Source organism: Oenanthe melanoleuca, chromosome 1A, assembly GCF_029582105.1.
Source record: "Oenanthe melanoleuca isolate GR-GAL-2019-014 chromosome 1A, OMel1.0, whole genome shotgun sequence".
Classification (NCBI taxonomy): domain Eukaryota; kingdom Metazoa; phylum Chordata; class Aves; order Passeriformes; family Muscicapidae; genus Oenanthe; species Oenanthe melanoleuca.
In genome coordinates this window covers 67,034,514-67,049,604 of record NC_079334.1, presented here as the reverse complement: position 1 = coordinate 67,049,604, position 15,091 = coordinate 67,034,514, and the positions used below count along the sequence as shown (strand labels likewise).

The window sequence follows — 15,091 nt, the reverse complement described above, 5'->3', positions numbered from 1 at the left end:
CATCCTAAAATTACTGATTTACTTCTACTTAAATGTCTACCTTATGTGTGAGTGGCTTAATGTACTTCAATCAATCCAAAGGCTTTAATTCCAGCTCTGCACTCTGATTTTTCAGAGAGACCCCTGACTCACTGACTCCAACCAGCTCTCTGCTGCTTTCCCCTCCAGGCTCGTGTAGGAGGGATGGAGTTCTCCCCAGGGATGGTGTACATCTCCCCAGACAGCCCTCTGAGCCTGCCAGCCATCGTCAGCATCGCGGTGGCCGGCGGGCTGCTCATCATCTTCATCGTGGCCGTGCTCATCGCCTACAAGCGCAAGTCCAGGGAGAGCGACCTCACCCTCAAGCGCCTGCAGATGCAGATGGACAACCTGGAGTCCAGGGTGGCCCTGGAGTGCAAAGAAGGTAGGATGGGGAGGGCAGGTGTCTTGGTTTGAAGGACAGGTGTCTGCCAATAAAGGCAGGAGCTTCTCTTTGAAATGGAGAATGTAAACCTCCTCCCTCACAATAATTATTATTCTGAAATTAAGGAGCTCTCAGGCAAAAATATGGGAATTAGGAATAACAGCTCTTTACTAGGAACATTAAAATAGAAATGCAGTATTACACAGAACAATCCCAACCCCTGCCAGAGTCAGAATCCAAGCTGACACCCGTCAGTCAGTCAGGGTGTTGGCACAGTCCCATTCAATGGTGGCTGCATCCTCCTGCAGGGGCAGATGTGGTTCAGCTGGAGCAGTGCTCCTGGAGAAGGTGCAGTTTCCTCTGAAGGTGCAGGGATGATGTGCAAAGGTCTGGTTTTCCTCTGGAATGCAGTGGAAAGAAGGTACCTTTGTGTCCAAAATGTCAGTTTTTATCTGGGTAGGAAAGGCTTGGCTCCTCCCCTGGCTGGAGCATCTCCCAGTGGGATGATGGAATTTTATCAGTCATGCCCTGGGACTCACTGGCCATGAACAGGAGATATCTCCTGGAGGGAGGATGGGCTGTGGGAAAGATCAAGATGATTGCCCAGCTGGTTTAAAGATGGCCCATGAGCAGATAATGTGTGCCAGGAGATCAGGGTCACTGCCCCAGCTGGTTTAACAGATGGGACAGAACACACATTGCTGGTCACATCAACCCAACACAACAGGATAACAATTTTGGTAGAAGGGAGACATCCACTCATGTTGGAACCCTAAAGCCTGGGAATTTTGAACTTTCTGTGCTTTCTGACAATGACCCCCCCAAAAGAACACTGCTTTTCACTTGAGGCTTTGGAGAAAGCTCCCAAATTTGAGTGATAAAGTTAGAATCACTGGTGTGTAGTTAGAATAAAAGTGTGTGATTTCACATAGTGGAAGGGTTTGGAATTTGAGGTTTTAAAATACAGCAATAGGTATGGGACAAAATAGAAGTTCTTGTTCATTCTTCTTTTTAATTTTAAGTGGTACTTTTTTAATTGGTTAGAAAGTACCGCAGTGCGAGTCACAAGTGTTTGGTTATTAAGTCAAAAATATAAATAATACAGACGTTAGCTTTTAATTAAATAGTTAAACTTTAAAAAACCTTGTAACTAACTAAATTCAGCTCCATTTTCTCCCTTTTAGCTTAATAGCTAGAAATGCTAAAGAACTCTGTACTTTAAATAAAATTTATTAAACAACCAAGCCCAAACAAAAAATCCATCTCTCAAGCACTCAATTCAAACTCTAAGTAAAGAGAAAAAAAAAACAAAAGAACAAACTAAACCACTTTCACAGTCACAAAGCTTTGATCCAAAACACCAGAGTGTTGAACCCTGTGAGTGTGGCTCAAACCTGGATCTAATCTGACTTTCCCTTAGTCCAGGCTTTCTCCACCCTGCCCTAACTGGATTTGATAATTCAAAATCCACAGAAAGCCTTGGCACATGTCCCTGGGGAAGGGCTGAGATGTGAAAGGTGACTCTGCTCTCGTCCACCTTCTTCCTCTCCACATTGCCTCTCCTTATTCTCATTCATGAGGGTGCTTTTCCCATTCTGGTGAGGCTGATCTGATCCTGCTGAGGGTTTTCCCTGCTCCCTGAGTTGCTGTGTTTCTGTGCCAGCCTTTGCAGAGCTGCAGACAGATATCCATGAGCTGACGAGTGACCTGGACGGCGCCGGGATCCCGTTCCTCGACTACCGAACCTACACCATGAGGGTGCTGTTCCCTGGCATTGAAGATCACCCAGTCCTGAGGGATTTGGAGGTAAAACAGCATTTCCTGCCTCTAGCTCCTCTCATGCCTCCCTGCTCAGTCCTGAATTCCAGAGATTCTGTGTCACTGGTGGCGGTGTGATGACTTTCAAGGGGTGAAACAGGGCCTGTTAAAAGTCAGGTTAAAAGGGGAAATTTTGCTGTTATCTTAGATCATATTAGATCATAAAATCATTTAGGTTGTAAGAGACCTCTAAGATCATGGAATCCAGTCATCAACCCAATGCTGCCAATTCCATTTCCAAACCATGTATCCTTGTGTAAAATCCACACACTTTTTGAAAACTTCTAGGGATTGTGATCCCACAACTCCCCTGCACAGCTTGTCCCACCATCTGATCATCCTTTCAGTGAACAAATTTTTCCTAATTTCCAATCTAGACCTCCCTGACACAATTTTAAGGCCATTTCTTCCCATCCTGTCACTTGTTACCTGCTAAATTCTGTCTGATCACTCACTTGTTTGGAAGACTCATAAATCCATGTGCATTAGGTCTACTCAATTAAGCTTCTCTTTGGTCTTAACCCTTCTGTAGCTTGGGTTTTTGACTGGATTTAATATTTTCTGCCACTCAGGGACAAGGAAAACCTGTTGTATGACAGGAGCATGTTTGCCTGTGCCATCCAGCTTTGCATGACCCTCACACTACTAAGAGACCAGGTTTTCTGTGTAGCAACCCCTATAAAAATAACCCTCTGTCACTAAGGGAGGTTCACCTTTACTGCAATCTGGTTTGCAGTGGAAAACCACAGTGTCAGTCTGCCCTGTTGAGATTCTCATGGATTTAGGTCTTCAAAGAGTCAAGAGCAGTTACTGGTTGCTGTAAATTTGTTTATTTGTAGAGTCTCAAAGACAAAGATTCTCAAATGACAAAGTCTGTGCTACAAGTTTCCTGGCATAGAGCCCTGAATAAAAGCAGAAGCTGCAGCCTGGTAAAAAGTTCTGGGCAGAGGCAGGAGCAGCAGTTCTCTGGTACAGAGCCCTGAGTAGAGGGTGTTTCTTTTTCTTCTTCTCTTCTTGTTCTTCCTCTTCTCCCATGTGGTGGTATTGATGATAATGATGGTGGAGGAAGAGAGAGAGCTCTCTTCCATTACACAGATTTTTATTTGTTAATTACCCAATGAGCTAAAAAAAAAAACTTGAAGCATTTCTTCTAAACCTTTTTAGAATTCTAGTTCTATTGTATGAAAGTGGTGTTAATCCTTACACATAACTTGCACATATAGCCTATCTATTCACGCCAGTAATTCTATCTGCTCTATCTGAAGAATATAAGCAATGTTCTTATTATGTTTTCACTATGTCTGGAGCTAAATTTTTGAACTTTCACTGAGGCCTAATCTTTGCACTAGATTCTAGAGCTTTTTACTCTTTTAAAGAACTTAAAGCATATTCTTACTTTTTTAAACTAAGAATTCGACTTCATATTTATGCAACTTAATAATATTTCTACTCACTTAAAACTAAGGCTTGCACCTCTATTTCATGCCTATGTGCATTATTATACAACCTAAATGTATTGTTTAATATACTTTAATTTCTCTAAAGGTTTTTAAGGCAATCCCTGTGTTCTGATCTCTGAGGAACTCAGAGGAGCCTGTTTCACACACTCCAACACTGCCCACATCTTCCTGCTCCACCCCAACTCTCTGGAGGGAGATGGGAGTACAGTGAGATATTGCTCACAAATCTTAGGGTCTACACAGAGCCTGCATTACCTGAGTGGTGACAGGAGCTTGGTGGGAGCCCAGGTGAGGTCTGCCAGGCTAAAATCTGCTCCATGCTCTGGCAGATGGACGGGCTCTGCTCTAGGAATACCTGGGCTGGAGAATCAGGAGCTGCACCATGGCCAAGGTGTTGGCTGAGCTCTCTGCAAAGCCTTTGGCAGGCTCTGAGCTCCAGAGAGGCTCTGGCATGGGGCTGGGAGATTGCTGGAGGCCAGACCTGGGCTTGGCTTGCAGGAAGGAGGAGCAGGAGCTGGCACAGGCAGGCCCACGCTTGGCTGGCTGTGTAATCAGAGATGCCTGCTCAGCTTTGCTCCTGCCATTCGGAAGAGCCAAAATTCATCCGACTGTGTGGAGAGAGACATTAAAAAACCTGATCTGTCAGCAAGGAGGGCTTGTGGGACTGGGTAGGAGGCTGAGTTACACATGACTACCCTATAGACTTGGAGGGCAGGTTGAGTGGCACCCAGCTGCTTTCCCTCAGGATGAGCAGCTCCTACAATCGAGGGGTGCTGAACCTCCCTCTCACATGTGTGCACACACAAACACTTCCATTATCCCCACAGCCAGTTTCAATCCCTACATTCATTAACCCCGTCCAGCTGATCACAGAACAGCATCTGACCCCTGCAGAGGCCTTAGCACGGATGCTCCCCTATGTAGATACACACTGAGCTAATGTTTCAATCCAACACCTTTGATCTCTTCTTCCTTTCATTCCATTCTTTGGTTTTTTTTTCCTTAATCCTTTGTGAAGCTTCACCAGCTCTCTCAGTGTCAGCATCTATGGCTACCAACGTGAAGGCAGCTCCCATTCTGCTCCCTGCTCTGTAGCACCCAGAAGGAATTGCTATTTATTGCAAAAGGCCCCAGCACAGATCCCACAGTGAGAAGGTCTTACTTATTTCCAGTTCATTTGCTAATTAACTGCTTCCAGATGCAGCACAAAATACTTTTCTTGTTATTTTGTTTTAATTCTCCATAATAACCCAGGGATAGACAATATTAAATGTTCAAGCAAGTGAGTTAAAAATAATTATTGGCGGGGTGGGTGGTGGTGGTTTGTTGGTTGTCTCAATCCATTTAGGAAGTAATTTATTTGTTGGATGCAAAAAGAGTTGAGAACTTTAATTTCCAGTATGAAAAAGTAACAACTCTATAAGGGGTCTTGCATTGCTTGGCTGTTAAAGCAAGCCAACTTATTTTGTATTAAAGTGCCAAATTTGGTGGTTATTAATTCATATATGCCTTGGTGACATGTGTTGCTCTGTGGTGAGACCCTCCAGCTTCCAAGAAAGTTTTTTCAAGGGCTGGAACAGCTTCAGCAAGTGGAGGGATGAGTTTGGGGTTCTCTGTTTAGGCTCCATTTTTGCCTAGAGCCAGAAGGATCAAAAAGACCTCTGCGGTGCCCAGGCTCCAGAATTGAGGTCCTAAATTTTTCCATATAAAAATGAGTTCATAGCCTCTCTCAACTGAGAAATATGAGGCATACCAATCACTGACTCCAAAACACCTCAGCTCCCAAATCCAGGGGTTCTGCTGGAGCTCAGGGTGTCCTTACACCCTCACCTGCCTTGCTCTTCAAACCAAGCCCCAGTTCCAGGGTCACCACCTCAGCCACTGCCTCACTGCATCTCTTCATCTCAAAATCTCACCCATTCACTCTCTTGCTGCCTCTCCCAGCTCCCTAAAGCTGAACTCCAAACCTCTGCAAGGTTTCTTGCAGGATTGAGAAAGAATTTTTGGGTGAAATCAGAGTAAAACTTCAATCTGACTAAAATAAAAATATAACGTGGCATGGTGACACATTTAGGCACCAAAAATCCCTTTTGGATGTTTTGTTTAGAGAGGGGAACACAGGATTGGAAAAATCATCTGGATGTGGCTGGGGGTCTTCTCAAACTTCCTAATCATTAGATGATGTATAGATTCCCTTCCTGTGATGATGGATAGATTCCCTTCCTGTGATGATGTGTGGATTCCCTTCCTCTGATGGTGCATGGATTCCCTTTCCCTGATGATGCATGGATTCCCTTCCTGTGATGGTGTGTGGATTCCCTTCCTGTGATGGTGTGTGGATTCCCTTCCTGTGATGGTGTGTGGATTCCCTTCCTGTGATGGTGTGTGGATTCCCTTCCTGTGATGGTGTGTGGATTCCCTTCCTGTGATGATGCATGGATTCCCTTCCTGTGATGATGCATGGATTCCCTTCCTGTGATGGTGTGTGGATTCCCTTCCTGTGATGGTGTGTGGATTCCCTTCCTGTGATGGTGTGTGGATTCCCTTCCTGTGATGGTGTGTGGATTCCCTTCCTGTGATGGTGCATGGATTCCCTTCCTGTGATGGTGTGTGGATTCCCTTTCCCTGATGATGCATGGATTCCCTTCCTGTGATGGTGTGTGGATTCCCTTCCTGTGATGGTGCATGGATTCCCTTCCTGTGATGGTGTGTGGATTCCCTTCCTGTGATGGTGTGTGGATTCCCTTCCTGTCTTTCCTTAGCTGAGGAACTGGAGGAATGAGAGCAGAGAGAGTGTGACAACAGGACACCTGACAACGGAAAAACAAGGAAAAGGGAAAAAAACCTCCTTTTTTTTTCTTGTGCAGGTCCCTGGCTACCGACAGGAACGGGTGGAGAAGGGCCTGAAGCTCTTTGCCCAGCTGATCAACAACAAGGTTTTCCTGCTGTCCTTCATCCGCACGCTGGAGTCGCAGCGCAGCTTCTCCATGCGCGACCGCGGCAACGTGGCCTCGCTCATCATGACGGTGCTGCAGAGCAAGCTGGAGTACGCCACCGACGTCCTCAAACAGCTCCTGGCCGACCTCATCGACAAGAACCTGGAGAGCAAGAACCACCCCAAGCTGCTGCTCCGGAGGTGAGGAGGGAGGGCGTGCAAGGAGCCGGGCTGGGAAGGTTGCGCGAACGTCGTCATCGTCTTTGGAGGTGTAGATCTTGCTCCGTCTCTTCTCTAGCCAAAAAGTACCAAAAAGTACCAAAATATACCCAAAAGCACCAAAAATTACCCAAAAGTAGTCAATGATCAAAATTTGTCAATGATCAAAATTTGTCAATGATCAAAAGCTGTCAATGATCAAAAGTAATCAATGATCAAAATTTGTCAACGATCAAAAGCTGTCAATGATCAAAAGTTGTCAATGATCAAAAGTTGCAGTACTAATCCACCTCTGGATTTTCATGTGCATCCTCCAGAAAGTTTCATGAGGACAGGAAAAGCTCAATCCTATTTCTGGCCTCTTTGCATGCTTAAGATGTTAATTTATGCTCATGCTTCCTTTTAACCTCAAAACTCCAATCATGTTGTGTAGGACCTGTATGAATATCACATATATGGTGTATTAAACCCCTGGTGAGAGGATGGGAACTTCTTCCATCTCCTGCCTGGGACATGGATTTCCCAGTTTTGTTTCTTGTTCCTGAGTTAACTATGGACATGTGGAAAGTTCAGCTGCATTGTGAGATCTCATTTCTCTCACAGAGCTGAGGGTTAGTGGAAATCAGCAGAAGAGAGAGACAACAGAATTGGTTTCATACAAATTTGTATTGATGCTTCTTGGCCTGGTCTAAGGTCTAAACTCCACAGTTCTGTGGGAAACCTCAATTTAGGAATCTGCTGCTAATTAATTCCTTTCCCTGCCTAGGGAAGTGCTGCCTCTTCTCCCTTTAGGATCAGATTCACCTCCTTTTCACAGATTGAACCAACCCTCCTGCTTCAAGGGCCCTAAATAAAATCATGGGGAGTCTTCTGGAGATGAGTGGCCTTTGCCACAGCTCAGAGCTGACTCTGAGGAGCCCTCAGCTGATTGCAATGGATGGCTTGGACACAGAGGGGATCTCTGGTGCCTGCTGGGCTGGGAGGTTTTTCATCTGGCACGCAGCCCACTGTGCAGAACCAGCAGAAAAGGAGCAGGAGGCACTTCCTGGCATTCAGGGCAGCAATGCCAGGGGCAGAGGCTGGACTTTGCTTTGGTGTCAGTTGAGTCTGATTTGATCCAGCCCTACAGCCTGGCTGGTGACCACCCTCCAGCTGTCCCCAGGCTTCCTGCCTGTGCTTCTTTTCTGATGCTGGATGGCCCTGCCTCCCCCCTTCATTTCATCCTTTTCCTTGCCCTTTCTCCATCTCTTTGTCTTCCCTTGTGCTCACACTGAGCATCCCATCTTTCCTCTTTCTCCTTCTTCCAGCTCTTGTCTAAGTCTAATCCTCTTTATTGGAAATTAATGGTGGCCTTTGGAAGGAAAGCCAGTAAACAAAGAAGGCACATCCTGGAAACACCAGGAGAAGCCAGAGAAGGAAGGTCTGCACTGAGCAGCACCAGAACAGAACATATCAATAGCTCAGTGCCCTGGGTCAGATGTTAGTGTGAAGACCTCAAGCAGCTGCATCCAACTGGATGCTTCCTTTCCCTGTGAAATGGAATCTTTTGCAGTTTTGGAGAAGTTTTTTTCTCACCTCACCTGTGCCCACTGTTCATCCCACATGACATTTATGGCCCCAAAGAGATTTTCTGGGCAGAGATCAGCAGCAACAACAAGCAAGAACCTCTGCACAGTTTTGGTGAGAGCTGGGACAAGGAGGACCCACTTTAATTTTTCCAGGCAGGGACTCTTCTTTTTTCTTGGCTTCTCCAAGTTTCTCTTGGTTCCTCTTGATTTTTCTCCAGTGTGTGGGCTGGAGCGAGCAAGTTTCTGCAGAAGAAGCTCACCCTGAAGGTCTGAGATGGATTTTTGTTTGACTGAGCACAGAGTGCTCAAGGGCAGAAGGATGAGCTCCGTGTTCGTGCCACATTGACACATTGAGGAGTGTAATCACTCCCAAATGCCAGGGAGATAGGCAGAGCCAGATAACTGTTCCCCAGAGACTTAGATCTGTCTCTCCTGAGTATTTATACAGCCTCCTTGACATATGGCCTTGCTCTGAGCTCCTTGGATTTGATGGATTTATCCCCCCTGAGCTCCTCGGAATGATTCCCTCAAATGTCGTGGACTCCTTTTGGTTGTTGGAGAAACTGAAAAACAGATACACAGGGACTTGTAGAAGAGAATCAACAGGGCAGCAAGGGTTTTCCTGCAGGTCTCCTAAATCCAAAACTAAAACAGGGAACCTAGGATGTGCTAAATCCTGATGGTGCCATGACAGACTTCCCACTGGGCAGGAAGATGGACAAGGACAGTATTGTTTTTTTTACTAACTCATTTCCAATCCTCTTTTTTTCTCACTTTAGGACAGAGTCTGTGGCTGAGAAAATGCTCACCAACTGGTTCACCTTCCTCCTCTACAAGTTCCTCAAGGTAAGAGGAGGAGCATGCCTGGAAATACAGCTGCTTTAAAGCATTTCTTCTTGGTGAGGATTAGCTGGGGTGAAAACTTCCTAGATGTAAAGTTAAAGGATTTTTTTTTGCCTCTGGAAGGAGGTCAGTGCCTAACAGGGTATGGGCTATTTTCTGACCCAGGGAGAACAAAGAGGGACACTTTGCTAGAGAGGCAACTAGTTGGTCTCTGTCTTGTACAGAGGTGGGATCTGAGGGTCAGTGCTGAAATGGGAAAGATTTCAGAGCCTGACTGAGACCTGTGTGGAAAATGCTGTCCTTTTAACAGCAGACTGAGGTCTCCATCATGTGGTGACCCATATTTTCAGTGCACAGGGCATGGAGATCTCCTTCCACCCCAGCTCAGAGGCAGTACTGAGACACAGCCCCACGAGCAGTGGAGGGACACCCATCAGCACAGCTGTGTGAAAGAACTCGAGTGGAAGAATTTGAGGCACCCCCTGAACTCTCCCATTCCTCCTGGGATGTCTCCTTGGGGTTTGTGCAGTTAAAAAAGTCTTTCAGTCTTTGAGCCCTGTCACTGACTGCTGGGAGATCCAGTTTCCCCTGGGGGACCCACACTGAGCCTCAAGAATCACAAACTGCTCAGAGCCAGCCTTTTGAGAGGAGCTGAGCTCTGCACCTCTCCCCCACTCCCACTGCAGCTGCTAAATATCCTCCCACCTCACATCCTCATTTGGACAGAATAACCACCTCTGCCAGGCAATCTGAGGCTTTACAAATAAACCCCAATCCCCCTGAGCCTTCCCCAGGCACGACCAGTTCAAGGACGAGCACATGGGAAAGTTCTGAAGGTCCCTGGAAGGTAATTTCAGTGACTTCAGTATCAGATCCCTGCTTTCAGCTGAAAGGAAAGGATATAAGGAGGTGACTCTCTAAAGAGCTGCTTTTATAATAGGCTTTTTTCACCCCACTCAGCTACTTGTCTTCTTGCCTTAGCCTGAGCAGAGGCCTGATAAGGGCAGGAGACAGGCACACAGAAGCAATATGCTGCTGGCAGATAAGCTAATTAAGTGGGAGACAGGTGTAGGGACTGAAAAAGGGACCACTTTGCTCCCGATTATTAACTTGTTTTCGCTGGGATTTACACCAGAGGAAAATGACCTCGCTCAGTGGTTGAGTTGGGACACAAGAGGGTGAGAGGGGAGGAGGAGGGAGGGGTGAAGAAAGCTTGGGGTGCATGGCACTGGGGGAGTGCAGCAGGGAGGAAAAGGGTGGGAAGAGGAGTGCAGTGAGTGGGAATAATGAGAAATTTGGGATGGATGAGCTTTGCTGTGCTTGCCTGGGGCTGCTTGCTGCTGCCCTGTGCTGGGGATCCCACATTTCTGTCACCTCCCCACAGCTCCAGGGGCACATCTGGGGCCGGGCACTCCTGTTTGCTGCAGCAGGAGAGTGCTCAGGGAGTCTGTGGACTCTGCACAGACACCCAGGGTGGGGCACCAGCCATCCATCTCCTTTTCAAACCTGCTCCCAAGGTGATTTGGGACCCATCCCACCACCTGCTCCACCAGTGCCAAGCTCTGGCTTGGTGGCAACCACTTGAACAGCCCCAGCATTGCCAGGGACACTGACACCTCTGTCCCATGGCAGGGACAAACAGAATAAGCTGAGTTGAATGAACCCACAAAGATCATCAAGTCTAACTCCTGGCACTGCACAGGACCAAGGGCTGGCTTCACTCTGTGGAAGTGCAGGGTCACCTCTGATCCTGTGCTGTTGGAACAGACTGGTTCCCATTGATTTATCCATCGTGAGCCATTTGGGATGGCAAACCAAGGCAGACACAGGGGTGCCCGGGCTGAATTCTAATTCCAGCCTGCAGTTTCACCTCGTGGCTCCCCTTCCTCCTGCAGGAGTGTGCTGGAGAGCCTCTCTTCTCCCTGTTCTGTGCCATCAAGCAGCAGATGGAGAAGGGCCCCATCGACTCCATCACGGGCGAGGCGCGGTACTCGCTGAGCGAGGACAAGCTCATCCGGCAGCAGATCGACTACAAGACCCTGGTGAGTGCCCTGGGCTCCCCTTCCCTGGGCTGCTCCAGAGCCTGCTGCCCAAAGGACAGCAGAAACCAGTGACTCACCCTCTGGCATGGCTTGTTCTTGTGTTTTACTAGTAATGCTGCCTAAGGCTGGCTGTTAAAATTTGTGTTTCTCCAGTGAGGATTTCAGCACCAAGGGATAGCCAGAGGTACACAGTGCAGGGACCTATCAGGTCAGCTTTGGAGAAAGCACAAGTCAAAGAAGAAGGAACTTGCTTTAAAGATTTCAAGGGGAAGGAAACTAATCCCTGTCACTCAGCCATTTCCCTCAGAATGGAATTGTCTGCGTGGTGCAAGATACTCTTTGCATATGTGCAGCTTTAGCTTCTGCTCTGAGATTACACCCTCTTCCCACTTGATTAAAGAGCATCAATTAAAGAGAATTAGATATCTCTTCCTAGTGTGTTTGTGAGCCTTCATTCTTCCCCAGATGCACTAAATCCACTGAGTTTCTAAGGCTCTGCTGGATGAGGAACACTTTCTAAGCCTTCAATGATCCTTGTAATTTTTCTATTTCCCTTTTTCATCTTTATTCTCAGCAAATCACAAGTTTTAGGACAGTCAGAAGATGCTCTAAACTGATCAGATTGTTTTATTTGCACTTTCAGATGAGGGACATTCATCTCACTTAGCTCCAGGTACCTCTGAGAGCTGTGTCCAGTCACAGAATCATGGGATGGTTTGGGTTGGAGGGACCCTAAAATCATTTAGTTCCAAGTCTTAGACCTTAACTTGTCTTAGACCTGTCTTAGGCTTTAGTCCAAGCAGTCTGATACTAGAAATGCCCTTTTCTGCTCTGTAACTCCAGTCTAGAGCTGAGCTTTGATTGAACCCAAGTCTGATGAGGGGGTGGACTTAATTCTCCAATAATTCCACAGTTTTATTTTGCATATTAAAAACGTGACTTTCCTACTGAAATGGCAGCGTGGTCCTTCTCTGCTGTTATGTCTAAAATTTCAGAGGGCTGATCACACATGGAGAAAATGAGCAGAAAGGAGAAAAAATGCAGCCACAGAGTGATCACTTTCACTGAAGGAAATCCCCCAGATCCTTTTAGGCTTGATCTAAAGCAGCCAGCAAAGGGTAGTAATTATACATCAGGCTGAACAAAGCTCTCCTCTGCTGGCTTTGTGCTGTTTGATGATAATCAGCTCTCCCTCTTACATCTCAAGAGCAGACAAATATATCCTGATAGGAATCTCAGCAGATTTACAGAGATCAGCTCTGGTGAAGGAGATTAAGAAGGAGCAGAATATGAACAGGATTGTTCTTCGTTTCTGTTTCTCTTTATTTCTGTTTTATTTTGTCCTTCTTCTACCTTCCTTGAGCCTCCTGACATCTTTTATTAAAAATATAGAGTAATGAAACAAAGCCAGAACTGCAGTGGTTGTAATATGGGAATTCCAACAGAAAAATTGAGAGAGATTATTTACAGAAGCCTGGAGTGAGAAGACAAGAGGGAATGACTTCAAACTGAAAGAGAGTAGGTTTAGATTGGAAATTAGAAGCTGTGGCTGCTCCTGGATCCCTGGGAATGTCCAAAACCAGGCTGGACAGAGCTTGGAGCAGCCTGGGATAGTGGAAGGTGTCCCTGCCCATGCAGAGGGTTGGGATAAGATAATTTCTAAGGTTCCTTCCAACCCTAACCATTCTACAATTATAATTCTCAGGATGCTTTCCTATGCTTGGCTTTTCTGGGCTCTTTCTCATTTTTCTTCACCAAACCTCACTGTATGAAAACCCCATGGAACATTCCAGCCTCATATAGAAGTGAGAGAAGGATTTCTGTCCCTGGGACAGGAGCTGCAGAGATATCCTGGTCTCAGGAAAAACCACTGAAACTCAGAACTGGGGTCACCATGTGAATAATCACAAATTGTACCTTTATTATTTAAATGCCACTAATCCTAGTGGAAATCAGGGCTTAGCTGAGCCAAGCTTTGCATGTATATGGACACTCAGAGACAGCTCATGGCTGGAAGAGCTTGCAGATTAAAAAAACAAAAAAGGCCAAGGATGGAGTGAGAGGTCAATAAACACAAATCCAGAGAAATGAGATGTCCCAAGGTCACACAGAGTCAGTGGGAGAGCAGGGCTCAGGGGTAACTTCTCCATGTGCTCCCACCCAGCAGCTGGTGGGACACAGACCTCAGTGAGTGACAGAACAAGTGCTGGTGTCCTCTCAGTGCCCAAACAGTCACATATCCCTGAAACCCAATAATGGTGGTGGGTGATGGAGCAGCAACACTGCTTTTAGGAGACCCACATCACAAAACCTCCCTCAGAGTGACCAGTCCTGTAGGAACACAACTCAGGCCATCATGGGGTCTCTTCCCCACCAGTCTGACACCCAGGATGGTGTTGGAGTCTCTGAGCAGCACTGCTGGAGCAGTGGGATTTGTTTCTGACTTGGTTGTTATGAGTATGAAGGAAAGTTTCATGCTCCACACAAGAACAGCTGGAAAACTCCACTGGAAAGATGATGTAAAGCCTGGGGAATATATGGCAAAGCCAGTGTGCTCTGGGAACGGGGTTGGGCTCCTTAAGTGGTGTTTGAATTCCCTAAAATTGTCACGGGAGGCCTTGGCAGCCATTGTAATGAACATGGAGGTGTTTAGGGGTTTCCAGGGGTGTGCTTGAAACACAAGAACAGCCCTTTGAGGAATTGCCTTCCCTCCTTCCAGCTGAGCTGGAAAAGGGGAAAGCAAGGATTGCTGTAGTCAGGGTGTGAATGAGCATGGTCCACTCAGGCAGGGTTTTCCTGACTTCTAAAGGTGGCACCCTGTGAAATTCAAGGATATCCAAGAGCAATTCACCATTGTCACCTTCCAGCTGGCACTGTTGTGTGGGACACTGGTCAGCACCTGCAGGAGGTGTTGGGTCTTCTGCACCAGCAGCTGGCCTGGCAGGGCAGCTCAGATCCTTTTAAAGAACACCAAGTGCCTTCTGTGGGGAGCTGACCCAAAATCCAGCTGAGCTCAGAGCACTGAGGGAGGAACTGAGGAGTAACTTGGTCCCCAAACCAGGTGTGACCCCAAAGAGCTGTCCCAGCTGCCATCACTGCTCCATTTCCCTGCAGTAATTTAGGCTGAAAAACATCTTTAAGGTCATTAAGTCCAACCATAAACTAAACACCAGTGCAGGCTCTCAGCAGTCAGGTGGGATTTTCTGGATGTACCCAGGTTGTTTGCAGAGGAAGAAGTTTCTGGGAATGGGCATAACCCAGGAGAGCTGCAGAGGGCTACACCAACTGATGACCTTCAACACTGGATTCATTTCAACAGTACCTTTTATGTAAAATTCTGTGATCCTTTGAGATCAAAGATGCCCCACAACTGTAGATCTGTGCTGTTATTATGATCTGAATTGATGCTTTTTCAATACTTCTGGAAGTGACATACAAATAATGGCATTATGATCTAATCAATATCTCCTATTTACATCCCCCCTTTCATCCAGCAAGATCACAGAGCTCTTTGTAAGCAATATCTTCATGAGTCCCTCTTAGCTGAGCAAAACATCACCAAAGGGAGCCTGGTGAGGCAGTGTGTGATTAGACTGATAGGATTTCACCCCAGTTTTGAGTTCCCACTGCATTTTAGGAGAAGATGAAAAGTGATGGACAGTCCAGCACCTCTTGCATTCTACAGAAGGGAATTTAAGTCAAGTTAAAATTTGTCTAAGGCACCAAAATCAACATACCTGCACTTGCAAAAGCACTACAGGAACATTTAATGACCATGTGGAGCCTGGAGCATCACTGAACAT

At 46.6% G+C, this 15,091-nt stretch overlaps 1 protein-coding gene across 2 annotated transcripts in view; it reads left to right on the top strand.

The window, feature by feature from the left end:
- The window catches only part of PLXNA4 (plexin A4), a 435,362-nt gene that overhangs the window by 381,003 nt on the left and 39,268 nt on the right, over positions 1-15,091 (top strand). For both annotated transcript variants that reach the window (XM_056482450.1, XM_056482451.1), the window contains exons 20-24: positions 169-403; positions 2,067-2,209; positions 6,549-6,817; positions 9,183-9,249; positions 11,142-11,288. In XM_056482450.1, the coding sequence (XP_056338425.1) occupies positions 169-403; positions 2,067-2,209; positions 6,549-6,817; positions 9,183-9,249; positions 11,142-11,288 (861 nt within the window). The remainder of the gene's footprint in view (positions 1-168; positions 404-2,066; positions 2,210-6,548; positions 6,818-9,182; positions 9,250-11,141; positions 11,289-15,091) is intronic.